This window comes from Branchiostoma lanceolatum, chromosome 9 (assembly GCF_035083965.1).
Source record: "Branchiostoma lanceolatum isolate klBraLanc5 chromosome 9, klBraLanc5.hap2, whole genome shotgun sequence".
Taxonomy (NCBI): domain Eukaryota; kingdom Metazoa; phylum Chordata; class Leptocardii; order Amphioxiformes; family Branchiostomatidae; genus Branchiostoma; species Branchiostoma lanceolatum.
This window is the reverse complement of record NC_089730.1, coordinates 18,262,330-18,278,151: the sequence shown is the minus strand read 5'-3', so window position 1 is coordinate 18,278,151 and position 15,822 is coordinate 18,262,330. Positions and strand designations below refer to the sequence as shown.

General features: G+C 42.4%; 1 protein-coding gene across 1 annotated transcript in view; it reads right to left on the bottom strand.

Annotated features, from left to right (window-relative positions):
* Positions 1-12,037: 12,037 nt before the first annotated feature.
* LOC136441720 (leucine-rich repeat-containing protein 4B-like) overlaps positions 12,038-15,822 on the bottom strand; it is a 37,200-nt gene continuing 33,415 nt past the window's right edge. Inside the window, exon 2 of the mRNA XM_066438162.1 lies at positions 12,038-15,439. Within this exon, the coding sequence (XP_066294259.1) occupies positions 12,845-14,749 (1,905 nt within the window). The 5' untranslated portion in view covers positions 14,750-15,439 and the 3' untranslated portion in view covers positions 12,038-12,844. The remainder of the gene's footprint in view (positions 15,440-15,822) is intronic.

Below are 15,822 nucleotides of genomic sequence, written 5' to 3'. Positions count from 1 at the left end.
TAATCGATTAAAGGTTAGTTTGATAACTTTTCGAGTTAATTTCACCGTTCATGGAAGTGACCCTACCGGAAGAAACATGGCGACGTGAAGGCAACTGTAAAAGGGTTGTATGTCAGGGTAAAGGTTATAGGAATCATTATGAGAACCGAGCACAGCGTTTTCCAGGCCAGGCTGGCAAGGAAAGTGCCTCCTTATCCCCCGAATGATCTATAGAGCATAGGTAGTGAAAGGTTTCCACAGGCGAGGAGCATACGATTGTCTGTAGTTTCCATTGTAACTCCGGTGTTGATTTGTGATAGGTCGTGGCCTGCATTAGCTTTGACACTGTGATTCATGCCCCCTTTTCTCCTCGTTTTTACAACCCAACTTCACACTTGTACACGATATGGCCGCAATGGTAGTTTCGCCAAACAGTTCCGTAAACTAAAACATGTTGTCGGCTTCCAGAAACTCCATTGGTTTGCCCGTTGGCGCATAGCGTTGATAGTTATGATTTTAGTCACGCCAAAAACCTACAATCTTTGCATATTGTTGTTGAAAATTGCATTTACACAGCTTTTGTTTGATCGCCTTTGCTTCCTGATCAGCAGTCCATGTCCCTTTCAGACTGCATTTTGCTGAAGATTTCGCGCATGTAGATCCAGTAGAGTACTAGTAACGCCGCCTTGATTGAAGTTTGTTCCATCCAAATTCTGCCTAGTTGGTAGATTCAGTCTTCCTCAGCTCCTTTGGTGCATCCTCGCCCCGATTGGTCGGATGCCATTGTCATATCCCCTCTTCTAACGGAATAATGGATGGCAGGGCAAGACTCCATTAAACTTTAAACGAACTCATAAGGACGTTCTCTGATGGTTGGATCCAGAAGCTTACCTTGTACATGTGCCGTGCTGAATATAGTATGCACTATTATTTAATTGCCGGCAAACCCCCTAAAAGTCGGTGTTAAATAATCTCAAATTACTGAATCAAATTCCAAGTCACATCTCAAATAATCATGCATGCCAGCTGAAATAAAGGTTTCATGACTTCTTTGCCATATTTGTACAAATTTATTAATGATTATGTTATCACTTTTCTCCGTTTATGTTTTATAATGATTTTTTTATTGTTACACCACTTCAGTGTTTCTCATGTTTTCCTGGCATCAGCATCTGTACTCGTTGCAAGTCTGGACGTTGCTTGGTTCTAGGAACGCAACCGTCATCATAGATGGGAGATTCAGAGAGGGGGATTTGCGAATTTGGTATGTGGGGAGGTAATTCGTAAATTGAGCATTACACATTACATAGGTGCTAAGTGCAAATCTGTAAGATTCAAAAGATGATTGTACGCCGATGATTGATGTCTAGACTGCGCTCATATCTGTCTGGCTTGCAGTCAACATTTTTATCCATCTCCTGTGAAGAAAAGTCTTCAACTGAAAGTTGCTGACACATTGTTGCGTGGACAGGATATAAAGTTAAGCTGAGTGCGCGAACGGCTGCACCATGCGGTTTATACAGTCAAAGCTACTCCAGAAGATCGCTCTTGGGACCGATAAAATCTGGTCAATGTGGACGGATCAGGTGGTCACTATAGACAGGATCCGTAATGCTCGTTTCAATGGGAAAATTATCTAGGGGACCACGAAAAGACGGCCACATTGGTCAGGTGGTTCTTATGTAGAGGTGATCACTTGTACAGGTTTGGCAGTAGTTCTCATTCAGGTAATATTTTTTTCTTTTCGTATTACATTCCGTACACTTGCAGGGAAAGTTTGGTTAATACTTACACCTATCCCTTCCGATGGTTAAAAAGATCTGGCAGTTTTGTGACGCCTTATTTAATCAAATACCAAAACAGTCCTAACGGGAAGATTGAAACTCACCGATGTGAAGAGTTCCCATAACACGGTAACGTATTTATTGATCACACGATCACAGCCTGTTGAGCTGATTTACTGGTGACTTCACATGACTTGGAAGCCAGCCAATTTCAGGCGGCTGCTTAGCTAGAGCAGTCTCGAATTCCTTATACTTGACAGCAACTCTTTGTCAACACACACCCTCGAACTCCAATCCTGCGTTTAATCATTGTAATTGCGCTTAGATAAAAAGAGTCTGTGTAAACATACTTGGATTGCAGCCCATTTTACACACTTGCTTCGTGCAAAAACAACGATTTCACGATCGAGTTTCGTAATCTGATTGGGACCAGGATGAAATATTACTGTATTATGTAAGAACTATCAATCTTGCTTTGCCCCCGAGGTTGTAATTAATTCTCATTCACTTATAACATGACTGCTTTTGGACCCATAATTAAATTCAAACCTTAGGGCATTGTCAAGTGAAACAAACAGCCAATGTTTAGAATTAAAGGAAATAGCCGGTCCTATCATTTTATCAGTAATGGTGGGGGATATAGTATGTCAGCAGCATTAACGGGGTAAAAGCATGCCACCGGCAATGACGGGGGACGTAAGATGTCAGGCACAAGCAATGGCCTTCAAAGTAAGATGTCAACGATCGGGAACAGAATGGAACGTGATTGTGTTATGTGAAGAATCACCCGGCGTGACGTTAGCCCCCTGAGTGGTAATTTATTATTGTTCACTAACGAAATGAGTGGTTTTTGCCCTGAAATGGATACTAAAGGGCATTGTTCAATGAATGATGTATACATATGTCCACTCTCGTATTTTTATGAAAACCAAAAAATTCATGAAAACATACGATTTACTATCATTTAATATTTGACAGGAATAACCGAACGTTGTTGAAACATTTACTGAACATCTACATAGTTCTTGATTTAGAATTTCTGAAAGTGGCAACTTAAGTATTCTGTGCATTACGTAATGACTGATGGAAGAGCCTGGTGAACACCCCGAAGAAATAGGAACAGTAGAAAATCTCATCGGCATTCGCTCGTGCTCTAGCATTAGAATTTATGTCACATCAGGCCTCAGTTACTGTTCTGGGGATGACTGTTTCGGGCAGCTCAGACCCAAGACGGAGGATCAGGAGCAGGGGACACTTTGTACAGGGCGGGGCAGGGTAGGTTGTGATTGAGGAAGGTGAAACCGCTCTGTAGTTGCTGTCTCTTTGCCTTTACCTCACAACGTCGTTCATTCTCCATAAGGTCTGTTCCGTGAACAATGGTGCGCGTACACTCAAGGCGGCCCTCTGTGAGAGTTTCCCCTGTTAGCAGTCAAACTTTACAACTCGCATCTGCCTGAGAATCTAGTTATTCATCTTATGCTTATACATGAATCCAACTCCATGTCTGTGTGAAATGGCACGAAGGCTTCACCGCAATTACCACTTTATCATTTCTGGTTTAACGGTCAGCGAGATGCATGCATGTAAGCTCCACTTTACCCCCTCACTGAGCTCCATTACTCAGTCTATCCCCGCCTATCCCCACGCGGTTTTCCCGTTACGGCTGCGTCTGTAGATAAAAGACGGCGAGTTCTCCGGGGCCAATGATATACCACATCAGTACCAACGGTCACGCGAGGCTAACTAAGCCGCTGATTGAGACAGTTTAAAAATAAACTCCCATTGAAACGACAAGTAATTTTCTCCTGGATTACCTTTCCCAAGGTACTTACGGTCCTCGTGCTTTTGTGATTGTGCCGTTGGTTTACAATCGAGGGGAAGAGCCGGTTGAATAGGGATCGTCTACCTTTCAAAACTAGCCTTAAGATATCGTTAAGACGGATCAAATAAGGTCTAGAGTTTGCAATGAACATCACATTCATAGAGCAGGCAGTGAAATGAAGGCTGGCCTTAGGGTTTGCAGGGGCACTATTTACTTGAGAAGGAAATGTCTCGGTACCGGTGTCGTTAAAATGGATGGAATACGGTCAAGAGTTTGCCTGGATGATATTTTAGTATGAACAACTCGTTGCAATATCGTGCATAAACGATGTAGCTAGTTTTGTTCAGTGAATTGTAGATTGGCCTGAAGGAGCAATAGATATCTGAAAATCATCCGGCTGCAGATGTACGTACAAGTACAATATCCATGTATCAAAGAGGCAAATGTTTGGACAGGTTGGTGCTTGGTGCGTCGCAATGCAGATACACGCTGCGATAAAGAACGTAGGTAGCATGATGCCGCCCACTTGTCATTCCGCGATAGTTCATCCGGAATCAGGAAGTACTTTGTTTAAGCTCTAAATCCGGCCCTTCGGCGGGACCTGTGGGCAAGAGATAACCGGGAATAGCTGTTCGATCGGCGGGATAGGGTCAGCCTTTAATGTGGAAAATTAAGATTTGATGGCAAGTTTTGCTTCAGATCACCTGCTCAAGGAGGCGCAAAGTATACTTTCATGAGGAGGCCAGAATGGCTTTACCTCTGCGCTCTTGTAACAGGCTGTTATTCACTACGGGCAATGAGGATAAGTATGGTACTGATGACCGTGAGTTGATTGCCTAGGAAAATAGGTTAATCCGGAAAGTGTCCCAGAAAACGTTCTTCGTCAAGTATTGTTCTGAAGTTTTTGAGCATTGCTGACCGTACTAGAAAACTGATAGCCCCTGATAGCGTTTGGTTTTGCAAATTTGTATTCTACATTTGCCGTTTTGGGAGAAAACGGTGGATTTACTTACGCAAAGATCCCAAACGTTTTACGTTATATGTTGCAATCAACAGAATCCCAATCAATAATTTTCATGAATACCTTTCAAATCAATCATAGAGGCTTATATTGATACGTGATTTTTGTTATTATATGCCCACTGAGCAATCAATGAAAAGGAATGAAGCTGAAAATCAGCCACTTTTCAGCAGTCTGATGCCAGGTTATCTCTTGCTAACGATGCATCGGCGTTGGGTGTAATTTAGTAACAGATAGTGTACTTCGTATCGCTAGATTCACAGCGCCACCTATGAGTTACGGTTTGCGCTGCAGTTGGTTTCCACAATTCTGGCATACCGTGATAGTTTGTCTTTACGTTTCAATTGGAGCGACGAAAGAACGTTTTAGCAGCTGCCGTTTCAGCGACACCACCAAGCGACATCTGTAGGAAAGACAATCAATCTTTACATACAAGAACGAGATGTGCTACAGAAATACTGATTTATTAAATGATTTCAATTGGTGTGCATGAGTGATAAAGCTGAGAAATGCTTAACCATTGTGAAAGTTTTACGATCGTCTCCATAATCTGCAACAGTGGTTGCAGATATACTGTTTCTATGATACGATAGCGCAGCAGGCTATTAATTCTCCATTTATTGCTTACTTATCGCAGATTGATGTATGGTACATAAAGTTCGGCTTTATGGTGGTGTTGCTTTATGGCTTACCAAAATGGTCACTCTTTTGGTCGTGTTGGTCATCCTCTTGAAATACTCTATTAGGAAATAACGAGTTCTGTGTTTTAAGACAGAAAGTCCCGGCTCATGAAAGAATTATGTGTGGTATGTTTGTGCGGAATCCAATTGCATTGTGAATTTAAATTGATAATGAGTTCCCTGTTTTTAATCTTCCATATACTGAAATGTCGGCGGAGAATACGTCATGCGCAGTATCCAAGCAGCTGTTGCCAAAATCAATTTGTTTTTTGCATGATATGATATGAAACGTAATGGAAGGTGAAATTTGATCCTGTGCTTTATTTTGTATTTCCTTTCACGTATTCATTAAGAATTGAGAGTTACTAAATCAACATGTTTAAAAGAAGAACCCCTCGTCATCTCGTCTTTGGAGAATATGCATATAGTAGCAGACGTGGCACATGATATTGGTGTTTTCTTGAATGCAGTACTAGTGGAGTTCGTCTTACTTCCCAGCGATTCGGCGGCCTACTTACAGATGAAAACAAGAACTACAATGTTATGTGCAAAATACTTCAGCATCCCGCATGCCCATGATCTATCAGCTCCATGAACGTATCCGGATATTACCCGGCACAATAACAGTCTCACAACAAAGTCAAATCACTTACAATTTGCACCGAGCCGGAAGTTGGAATATGCCATAATATCCAATTATGGTCATCTTCTGTAATAGCGTTCTGAGAAATTATGTATGATTCTATTTTTACATTAGTGTGGCGTTTTGCATAAATATATATCTTCTCTCTAGCAAGTAGCAATATGACCATGAATTGTTGTGGGCAATCTCCATTTAATTTCGACTCTAATCGCTGTGTATATGCTGTTATTTTGTGCAGGGCACGCCTGAAAAGCAGTGCGGTTAGCACTGAGTGCGTCCACCCTGGATAAAGAAAACAGAAATAAATAAATAAATAAATATGCTGCCTTGCTTTATTTGATTTTGTGTTGCATCTGGAGGCGCCTATAAATCGTTTTGAAATGGAACCGTTCTATTTCTATATTCATCGTATTTTGTATGAGCCGAGGCGAGATACATAAATATCACCCACAGAGAACCTCGTCAGGAATGACCCAGATAGCACCTGATGCCCATTTAACACACCCTTAAGGCGGCTCACTACAGAATCAGCCGTGGACTAACTTACACAAATCAGACAAAGTGATGAAGTCTCGAAACAGAACAACTCTTTTATCATATTCACCGTATTTCCTATAATTTTGAATGAGCCGAGGCGAGATGCATAAATATCACCCCAAGAGAACCTCGTCAGGAATGACCCAGACAGCACCTGATGCCCATTTAACACACCCTTAAGGCGGCTCACCACAGAGTAGGCCGTGGAATAACTTTCACAAATGGGACAAAGCGATGGCCTTCACAGTAACAAATGTCTCCCGAGACCTGCTCAAATTGTTCTGCAGCGCCAGTAAGCCGAGTCTCCTGTAAATAAAGGTTTTCCGACGGTGCGGCGGAAGCACGTTTGTGACCCGGGTGCAATTCCCGCCTGGAATCGGATTAGATTTGTAGGAAGAACGTTGTCAAGTTTGATTCAGCCGCACATCGAAAGACTTTTAAGGATGACCTGGTTTGCTCAGGACTAGTCAGGAATCTTTGTGGAAAGTATGAAATATACAGGGTGCAGTTTGCAATACTCCCAGGCATATCATGATAAAAGCACGAACATTGTTTGATCTGGTGTTTGATGCGTTTTGATATCTCTTTGAGCATATTTGGACATTTGTGTACCGTTTTTGACGATACCAAAGGATAATACAGAGTAATCCCGCAGTACGTCTACACTATTTGGCAGGAAACAATGACAATTTGGCGATAAATGCACTAATTGATCTCGCTGAACTAACTATATTGGACCGCCTTACACAGAACAATGCTTTTTGGAATATATCTTAAGAAATACATTCTCCTTTTACAATACAAGCGTATGTCCGCCCATTAAATTTCTAAGGCCAGACAACATTACAACTAGCTGTAAAGTGAATAAAACCCAACATATAAAGTTTATATCGTTCCATATAAGTGTGACATTTCAACTACATTGCCATATGAATATGTACGCATAAAGTACTGGTCGTTTTATGAACCTGCAACTATGCAGTACGGACAAGCTAGCTCAGAATGTCGAACCTAGATAGCATCTAATCTTTTAGGATACAAACAAAGTGTTCAATAAACCACGATGTTCCGTCGCCGCAAGGCTCCAGTATATCTGGCTCAAGCTAGGTTTGATAGATTTCCAGGCTTTAGCTCAGAGCTGTTGAGGGATCTAATCATGATGAAACTTCGACTAAAAGTTGCGATAGGCAGTATAATCATGTCTAGATGGATGACAACTTGCCAAAGCAAGGTGATCAAGCCACACGTGTTCTTGGGAGTGCCGGTCACGACAAGGCTGGAGCTCTTCAGACCCAAGGTGATCAAGCCACACATGTCCAAAGGTGTTTGATCCCGAACCCATGGGTGCCTGAGGGACAGGTTTCCAGTGCAGATGAGGTTTTTTTATTTCTCTACCAACACGGTCCCGAGGGGTCACTGATAATAGGTAACATTACTCAAATGATTATTTGATTACTATCAAATTTCAAACTGACCGCCTAACACACCAGTACACTATTTTATGGCCGTATATTTTATAGCCGGATGTTGCACTAAGCTGTAGAACGTTATTATGGGTTCCTATAGTAACTCCGTTGTTTTTGCAGATTTGTGCTGAAGAATTCGTCCAGTGTTCTTTTGACCTCTGTTTACCCTTTTTCTCACACTTGCGCCTTTATTCTGACAAACGTTATGTTTGGAGAGTTCTTATTATTACGAGAGAAAAATACAACACCGTGATGGTTCATGTGCCTTACGGATTTGTTACCAGTGCATTGCTGTGCATCTTAAGAGATGAACGAGACAGATGATTTTACTCCGTCTTAATGCTTTCTCAGCCAGATGACTCATCACTTCCTTGAGTCTGCGGCACGTTTTGACGACCGCTTTGGGGAGTTTGCATGATCGTACAATCACGAGCAATTTCCGCGGCTCCGTCAGCTCTCCCATGCAGACAGCTTACGGTGGAGTGAGGGATAACTAGTCATTCCATTCCTGACGACTCCTAGCCGCGATCCTCTGAACAGTAATCCGCAAATGCATCAAGAGGCCAGGAAACATTTACCTGGGGCTTTCCCACCCTATCAGCCTGGAGTGTTGAAGGATCTCCCGAGACAGCCTTAGTAAAGGCAGCTCCTTTAGCATATGGATAAGGAGGAAAAATGAATTGCCCTTTCTTTATCGCACTCTACAAATCCCCAGTGTGCTTCCAAAGTAATCCAGTTTAATCCCGCAAAAAGGAAGTAGCGAGTCGTTTTGGATGGATGCTGCTAAGGACTTTTCGAGATAAAAGGGCGCACCAGAAAAGAGTCCTGAAAAGATTTTTATGTTCGTTTTTACGACAGACCCCCCGCTCCTTGAAGACGGTGCACTTTATGCTATTATTGGCAACGACACAGAATCGGGAAGATGTGGTGCATAGATACCAACTGAAGCTAAGAGAGAGGCGATTAAATTGAGGAAACCACGGAAGAATAAGGTCTTGTGTTAGTCACTGATACCCCCATAAAATGACCCATTTCATGACGCATGTGATAGTAGAGGCCTAGAGGATTATCCATGGACCATGCTTATTTGCCAAAGAAAATGTTGGAATTCGCCTCTACAAAACGTATTACTTTACAGACCACGTTATGGAAGCTTGCAGATCAATATCTATCGATGATTGATTGATTGATTGATTGATTAGTTGATAAAAGTGCTTCAGATGCCTTCCTGGTATGATCCAACTTCATTTACGAAAGGAAGTAGCAACTGAACAACCTCAACGTGAGAGGTCCAATCTCAATAAAAATAAATAGCTGCAATGGATTTTCCAAACATGAAGTCGCCTGTTGATTGTCATGGAATATATGGCTTGAAAAGATTTCTTAATGGCCAGGTATGCATGCACTGTCTTGCATTTCCGAACTGTGCTTTTCCTAAATTCATGTTACGAATACAGTCAGAAGGTACTCTTATAGATACGTTTCATGCTTGCAAATCGACAGAATAGCAGCACACTATATAGGTTCGCCCCTGGGATTATGGTAGATTTTGAGATTAAATGTTAATTTCACTCCTGGTGCCTAGTAAGGTTTGTAATGTACTTCTGTGGTTGGGCTATAGTTAATGTGCAACCAACAAAATTGACCTGCAGTAACAGTCGGGCTCGTCAAAACAAACATAAATATTGATATAAAAGCTGCGTGTTATATCACATGAGCTAAATGTTGATTGAATAATCAAAAACACATAATTGTTATCAAATATGTTCATCATGAAATGATATTGGAACCATTTCGGTATCAGACCTTGGAGAAGCGTAACTGTGAGTAAATCTTTCATCTTTATGTCAAAGTGTAATTATGTTTTAATTTCTGTCAACATCTATATCTATATATAGTTTGTGACGAGAGGTAGTGAGAGCTGTTCCATGGAACTTCTTTCTTTTACATGGGCGTCACTTTTTATTCGTCTTAAGCCATGACGCTTCTGGGTTTGATGTAATTTCGAACTAATGTAAACCTCCATCCTTAGGTCTTATGAGGATGTTGTCAGGGTTAACTCAACCACAAGGGGATAACGCTTGAAATGAGCTTGCCGAGTAAGTTCGCAATTTCATACCCTACATCAACGTGAAATGAGTTTCGGCGGGGTCAATGTCTATTTGATTGCGGACTGTCTGAAATCATTGCAAATATTACTTTTATATCATAGCTGTCTCCCTCGGAAAAGCAACTGGTGTTGGATTTTGTCAGAAAACCTTATTAACTCCAAATTACTAAGCCGCAAAGCCTGTGCGCAGCGTGAGCTTTGTGAACTCGGAGCTACGTGATTGAATATAGTTATCATCCTGAATGTGGAAAGTAGTTTAACCTAGACCTGGAATGAAGGCATTAGTCTACTGAGGGCCTGTTGCGAATACCAATGGCGTACAGCAATGATTATTGACCTGTATCTATAGATAATCTGTTTGATGATCATTTTGTCTGTGCTTCTATATGTCCCAGTACTTTGCAACTCAAAGTTATGATAAAAGCAATTGATGCTGATTCCAAATTCTGGATAATACCTTTTCTGTGTTAAAAATTAGATTCGACCAGAGCCGGTCGTTACCAGCGTTCAACGATGAAGGACGGCAAATACAGGAAATTGAACAAATACGAAAACAGAACAGATCCAATCACATCACAACCCTGCCTCGAAATTTAATATATCTTGTTAATCTTCATTGTAGCATTGTGCAGTATAGAAATGATTAGATTTTCTGAAACTAAGACTGCTTTACCCGAATTACCTTGCAGCTCTACAATGTCTTCAAAAAATGCCATCATTCGTTCCAATTTGTGTCCGCCGGAGTCACTACAATGTTTATGATTTGCATTCATGCCGCGCTTTTATGTATCTCCCAAACGTCAAGAAGAAGAATACTCCTGTCTGCAGCTTGCGTACTACTTCCTCCGTCTTATGGTATTACCGGTGAGTCGCGAATGACTGAAGACGCAGAGAGCTTACTGCGGGGGATCTTCAGTTGCCCGATCGATACGGGATGTCCTTGGCGAGGAATTCCTTCAAATTGATTCTGCTCTTCAAGGACAATGAGTTCACATTGTGTTGGATATGATCACATCTCCGAGGAGAAGCTCGTGGTCGTTTCAATGACTATGCAATATGGAAACATATATACCCCAGGGTCTTCATAAAACAAACGTTTCCTCAGGTGATAAAACCTAAGCATATGGTGGCAAATTAATCGTCCCTTGTACACAAATTGTCAAAACAGAATTGGCGACTTAAGTCGTCTTAGAATGGTTGTAATGACCGCTACTAGAAAGGAAATTCAAAGTACAGAAACATGATTTTAAGTAGGGTATTTGAGATGTTTGTTTCACAACCAGTAGATCTCACCTGTTGTTCTACCAGCCTGATGAGACTATTTTCGGATGATTTTAAGTGCAAGTACCAAAATAGTTTTGATAAGTTGATCAGTCCGTGTGCTCGATTTATTTGCTTTGGTCATGACACGCGTCCTGCAGCATAATGATACCGTAATATTATCAAAATCCTTTTAAGATAAATAAAGCCTAGAAAGAAGGTTTGCAACTGAACAAACGTTGCTGAATATCCCTGACAGCAGCGCAGCGCAATCTTGCTTAAGAAATGTGCCTCAAGGAGGTCCATAGCCCAAAGCGACACCGAGTGAACATCGAGTGTTCTATTGATGTATCTACAGAACAGGCGGCAATAAGACTTCAAAGGGCTGTGTCCACAATGCATATTGCCAATTAGGGCTGTTATGAATCGCTCGATTTCTTTCTTGCACCACGACATAGGAAAGTATTTTAGGCTCACCTTCAGTGGAAAAGCACTGTTTGTTGTCCGTGAGTGGTGGTGTCTTGAAGCCTCTTTGGTTATCTTTGATCTCTTTAGTATGTAGTTCTATGTGAGGTCGCACAGTGGTGTGTCGAGAGCTGAATATCCTGGCTACATCAACATTACCATTGTTGCGAGTCTTATATCTTATGTATTTGTTGTAATTCTTGTTTGTGTGTGTGTTTTATGCACTCACATGTGCTCTACGTACAGATATAATAGTTAGACATCTCAACAAACTGTTATAACATTTTATTTGTACAACGCAGCAGCATAACAATTTCCGCACCAAAGAGAGGATAAAGTACAATTCTCACAGCAATGCATTAGTCAAATTGCATGGACAGGTAACGAGGGGTATGGTGACTTGGACAATACTATCAAAAACCTATTTGGGAACTTGGACAAAATGATCAAATTTGTAGACCATATAAATCAGCTGATGAAGAAGAAGAACCCATAGATAGGTGCTCAGAGAATCACCCAATCTCCCCCTATCTGTAAATCAGTTGATAGCCAAGAGCAGGATATTGGTTCGTTCAACAGAACTTACAAAGCGAACAAATTATTCAAATTTCATTGCATATACCAATAAAAGTAGGAATCATAATAAAATCGACGCCATTTACGAACAAACGTTTGGACTAGCGACTACGATAACATTGCCATGAATACGTGATTAACGAAAAACATAGGAAATATGCTTGATGCATTCAATAGAATAATATATACTCGTACCACATTTCGGTTGTTCACGATATACTATGCGGTGTCCATAAATCGAGGGCATGATACTATAATGTTCTCACAATAGATTTTTTTACCATGTCAATATACATTTCGGAATATCATTATCGCAATTGTCATCACATATCACACAAACATTTTATTGTTTATTCGTTTCAAGATTAAAGATACAAATTTCATATATAGTTGACGTTGTAGGATTAGGGATGGCACCGAATGGTTTTTAGGTTTATTGATAATCAGCATAGGCAATACACATCACAATCGTAATAGTCTGTGTTAGTTGAAAGACTCTAGTCATACAATAGTCTCCATAGAAGAGTCCACAAACGTTGTTAGGGTAGACTTCGACTTCGAGGGGCTGATGTTCTTGACTGATGGAATCTCGTGGATGTCTATTTTCACCCCTCCCTTCTCTCCAAACGTCTTCAAGGTGGCACAGTTCCCCTTACAAGGGCTATCTCCGGATGTACCAACACCGTAAACATCCACAACAGCGGGCATATGATTACTGATTGAGTTACAACTATTAGAATCAGAACATTGCCCCCTAGCGGCCGCCTTTTTCTTCTTTCTCCTTTTCCTCGCCCTCGTACATCGAGCACAAAGGAAGCACACGGTCCACATTAGAAATCCGAAGGAAATCAAAGAAACTATAGATGATATGATGTATTTCTTGTGATCCACGGGTTCCTTGCCCGACTCGTAGTCCGCATTATCATCCGTCTCCCCATTCCCACCAGGAATTACATTAACGGGAGGCGAAGCAGTAATGTTCTCCTCAAAGGACTTATTCTGACCGCCGATATCCATCTTTGTCACCGGCTCGCATGAGTTGGTGCTAATTGTGAAGCTTTCCACTGGCGTTCCTGGCACAGGGAAATCAGTGCTGCTGGAGGACTTCGGCTTTCTTGGAATGACTTTCAAGATGGTTCCCGACCATTTGCTACTGGACGTTTTGTCAGACATGCACCTGTACAGACCCGAGTCGCTCATGGTCACACTGGTGATGTTGAGAGACCCGTCGTTGAACACCCTGACCCTGACTTTGTATGAGCCATGGCTCATCACGGTCCCATTTGGGGTTATCCAGCTCACTTCTCTCGCCTTCCCGTCATTGCAGTAGAGGGAGGCGCTATCCCCTTCCGGAACCTCTAACCGTGGGTTGGTCCCGTTTTCATCAGTGCACTGTAGCATGTACTGCTGGAGATTCACTAACGCCGTGCCCTGTAGACTAACCGGAGTCTCGCAGGTTCCTATTGAATCCACAGTCCTGTTCGGCACGTGTACACCCAGCCAGTCCACCAACCATGAAAGCTCACACGTACAGTTCCAGGGATTTTCACTAAGATCAATTTTTCGTAAATAATATAGAGAGTACGTCAATTCTGGAGGCAGCGTCGTCAAGTTATTGTATGATAAATCCAATTCCTGCACTCTTGACAAGTCATTAAAAGAATCCACCTGTATGGTTTTGACGGACGAAAACACCAGAGCGAGTCTACGCAGTGTCGTCAAGTTCAAAAAGTCTTCTGTTCTGAGCACTTCAATGTAATTTCCTGACAAGTCCAGCTCCTCCAGACTTGTTAGGTACTGAAGATAAGGCACGCTTTTAAGGTTCGACATTGCCATGTTCAAGTACACTAGCCGCGTTAGACCTGCAAACGCATCTTTTGATACAGTTTGAAGACGGCCCAACTGTCCAAGATCAAGGAATCGCAGCCTTTGAAGAGGTGAGAAAGCATTTGCTTGAAGACTGGCGATCGGATTTCTGCCAATCCAAAGTTCCCGGAGCCCCACTAAGGACGTGAAAGCCGCCGACGGCACAGACGTTAATCTGTTGTTGTGCAGTTCAAGAGTTTCCAACTTCGTGAGGTTGCTGAAAGCACCGTCGTCTATATCTGATATGATGTTATCGCTAAGTTGCAAGATTTCTAGCTGCTGCAGGCTGACGAACTGGTCTACACCCAGCCTTGTGATATTGTTGTTCGGGAGAGTAAAGGACTGCACCACGTAGGGCACGAATTTTGGCACTTTTGTCAGGCCCCGGTCCCCGCAATCCACGTAGAAGTGCGAGCCGCTGCAAACGCACACACGGGGGCACGACCTGGTCGAGAATACCGTCCTGGGAGTCATCAACATCACCAACAAGACCGTGAGCAACATTTCCGATTTGTACAGACTCGCCAGGGCCACTACCATGGCGCGTGTCTTCTTATCTCTTCTCGCCACTCCGCCGGTAATAGCAGAGGATGTATCGTAATGACGTCCCTACCGCTGCCTCAGCGCCATCGCCAGGTTTCCCTTGACATTATAATTTTCTATCTGCAAATACCACGGGTGCGGATGGCGCGGGTTAATAGCGAGGCGCCGTCCTCCGGCTGAACATACGTCAATATTGCTCCGGCACGAATTTGCCGGCAACTTTTGAAGACTTCGGGATCCATTTTCTCTCCGCTCGTCCGGTGAACAAATTACTTCCCCGTAATGACATAGGTTAGGTTACAACTGCCTGTCATTTCCGGCTGTACTCACATTGAGTCTGCAATCTCGGTGCATTAGTGGACCCAGAAAGGAACGCTGTTTCCCAATATTTCTTCAAAGCGAAATGTTTCTTTCTTATATACGGACTTCTGGCTCTTCTTTTGTTGTCTCGTGATAATAGTTTGTTCATTCGTCAACCCATTTCATTATCTTTCCACGCGATAAGAATATATTTTCATTAACGTGTGCTTCCCACCGTCAAATCCCCAAAAGACGACGTGGTTATTCACCGACTGATCCCGGAAATGACGTAGGGCCCATCCTTGAAGCTAACCCGTCCAATGACCCATGAATCTGTATCTCCATCATCTAGTAGTGAAGCAGCCACCCGGTATTAAGTCGTCAACCCTGCAGTAATAAATGTGGAATAATTTCATTAGTGCAGGTATATAACATATTGCGATAGAGCAAAGCAAGAACACCTACGGGAGCAGCTTTTGGTAAATGGCATCAAAGGGGTCTTAGGGTGTGTTAGCGGGAGCGTTGCTAATGTGCCATGGGGTTGTATAACTTCATTGAAATAGCGGACCTAATCTGAAGATATACCGCATGAGTGTTTTTTTTTCACCCTTCCACTGCGCTAATTCCACCGAGTGGTGAGAATAGAAGCAAGCCCCGTGTGAGGTTTGATCCTTTCTGAGTGGTTGTAAGGTCATGTCGGGCCAGTCGCAGGGTAGGATGAAGCTCTATATCTCTAATGTGCGTTCAATCTGAGGAGCAGCGTGCAGCTT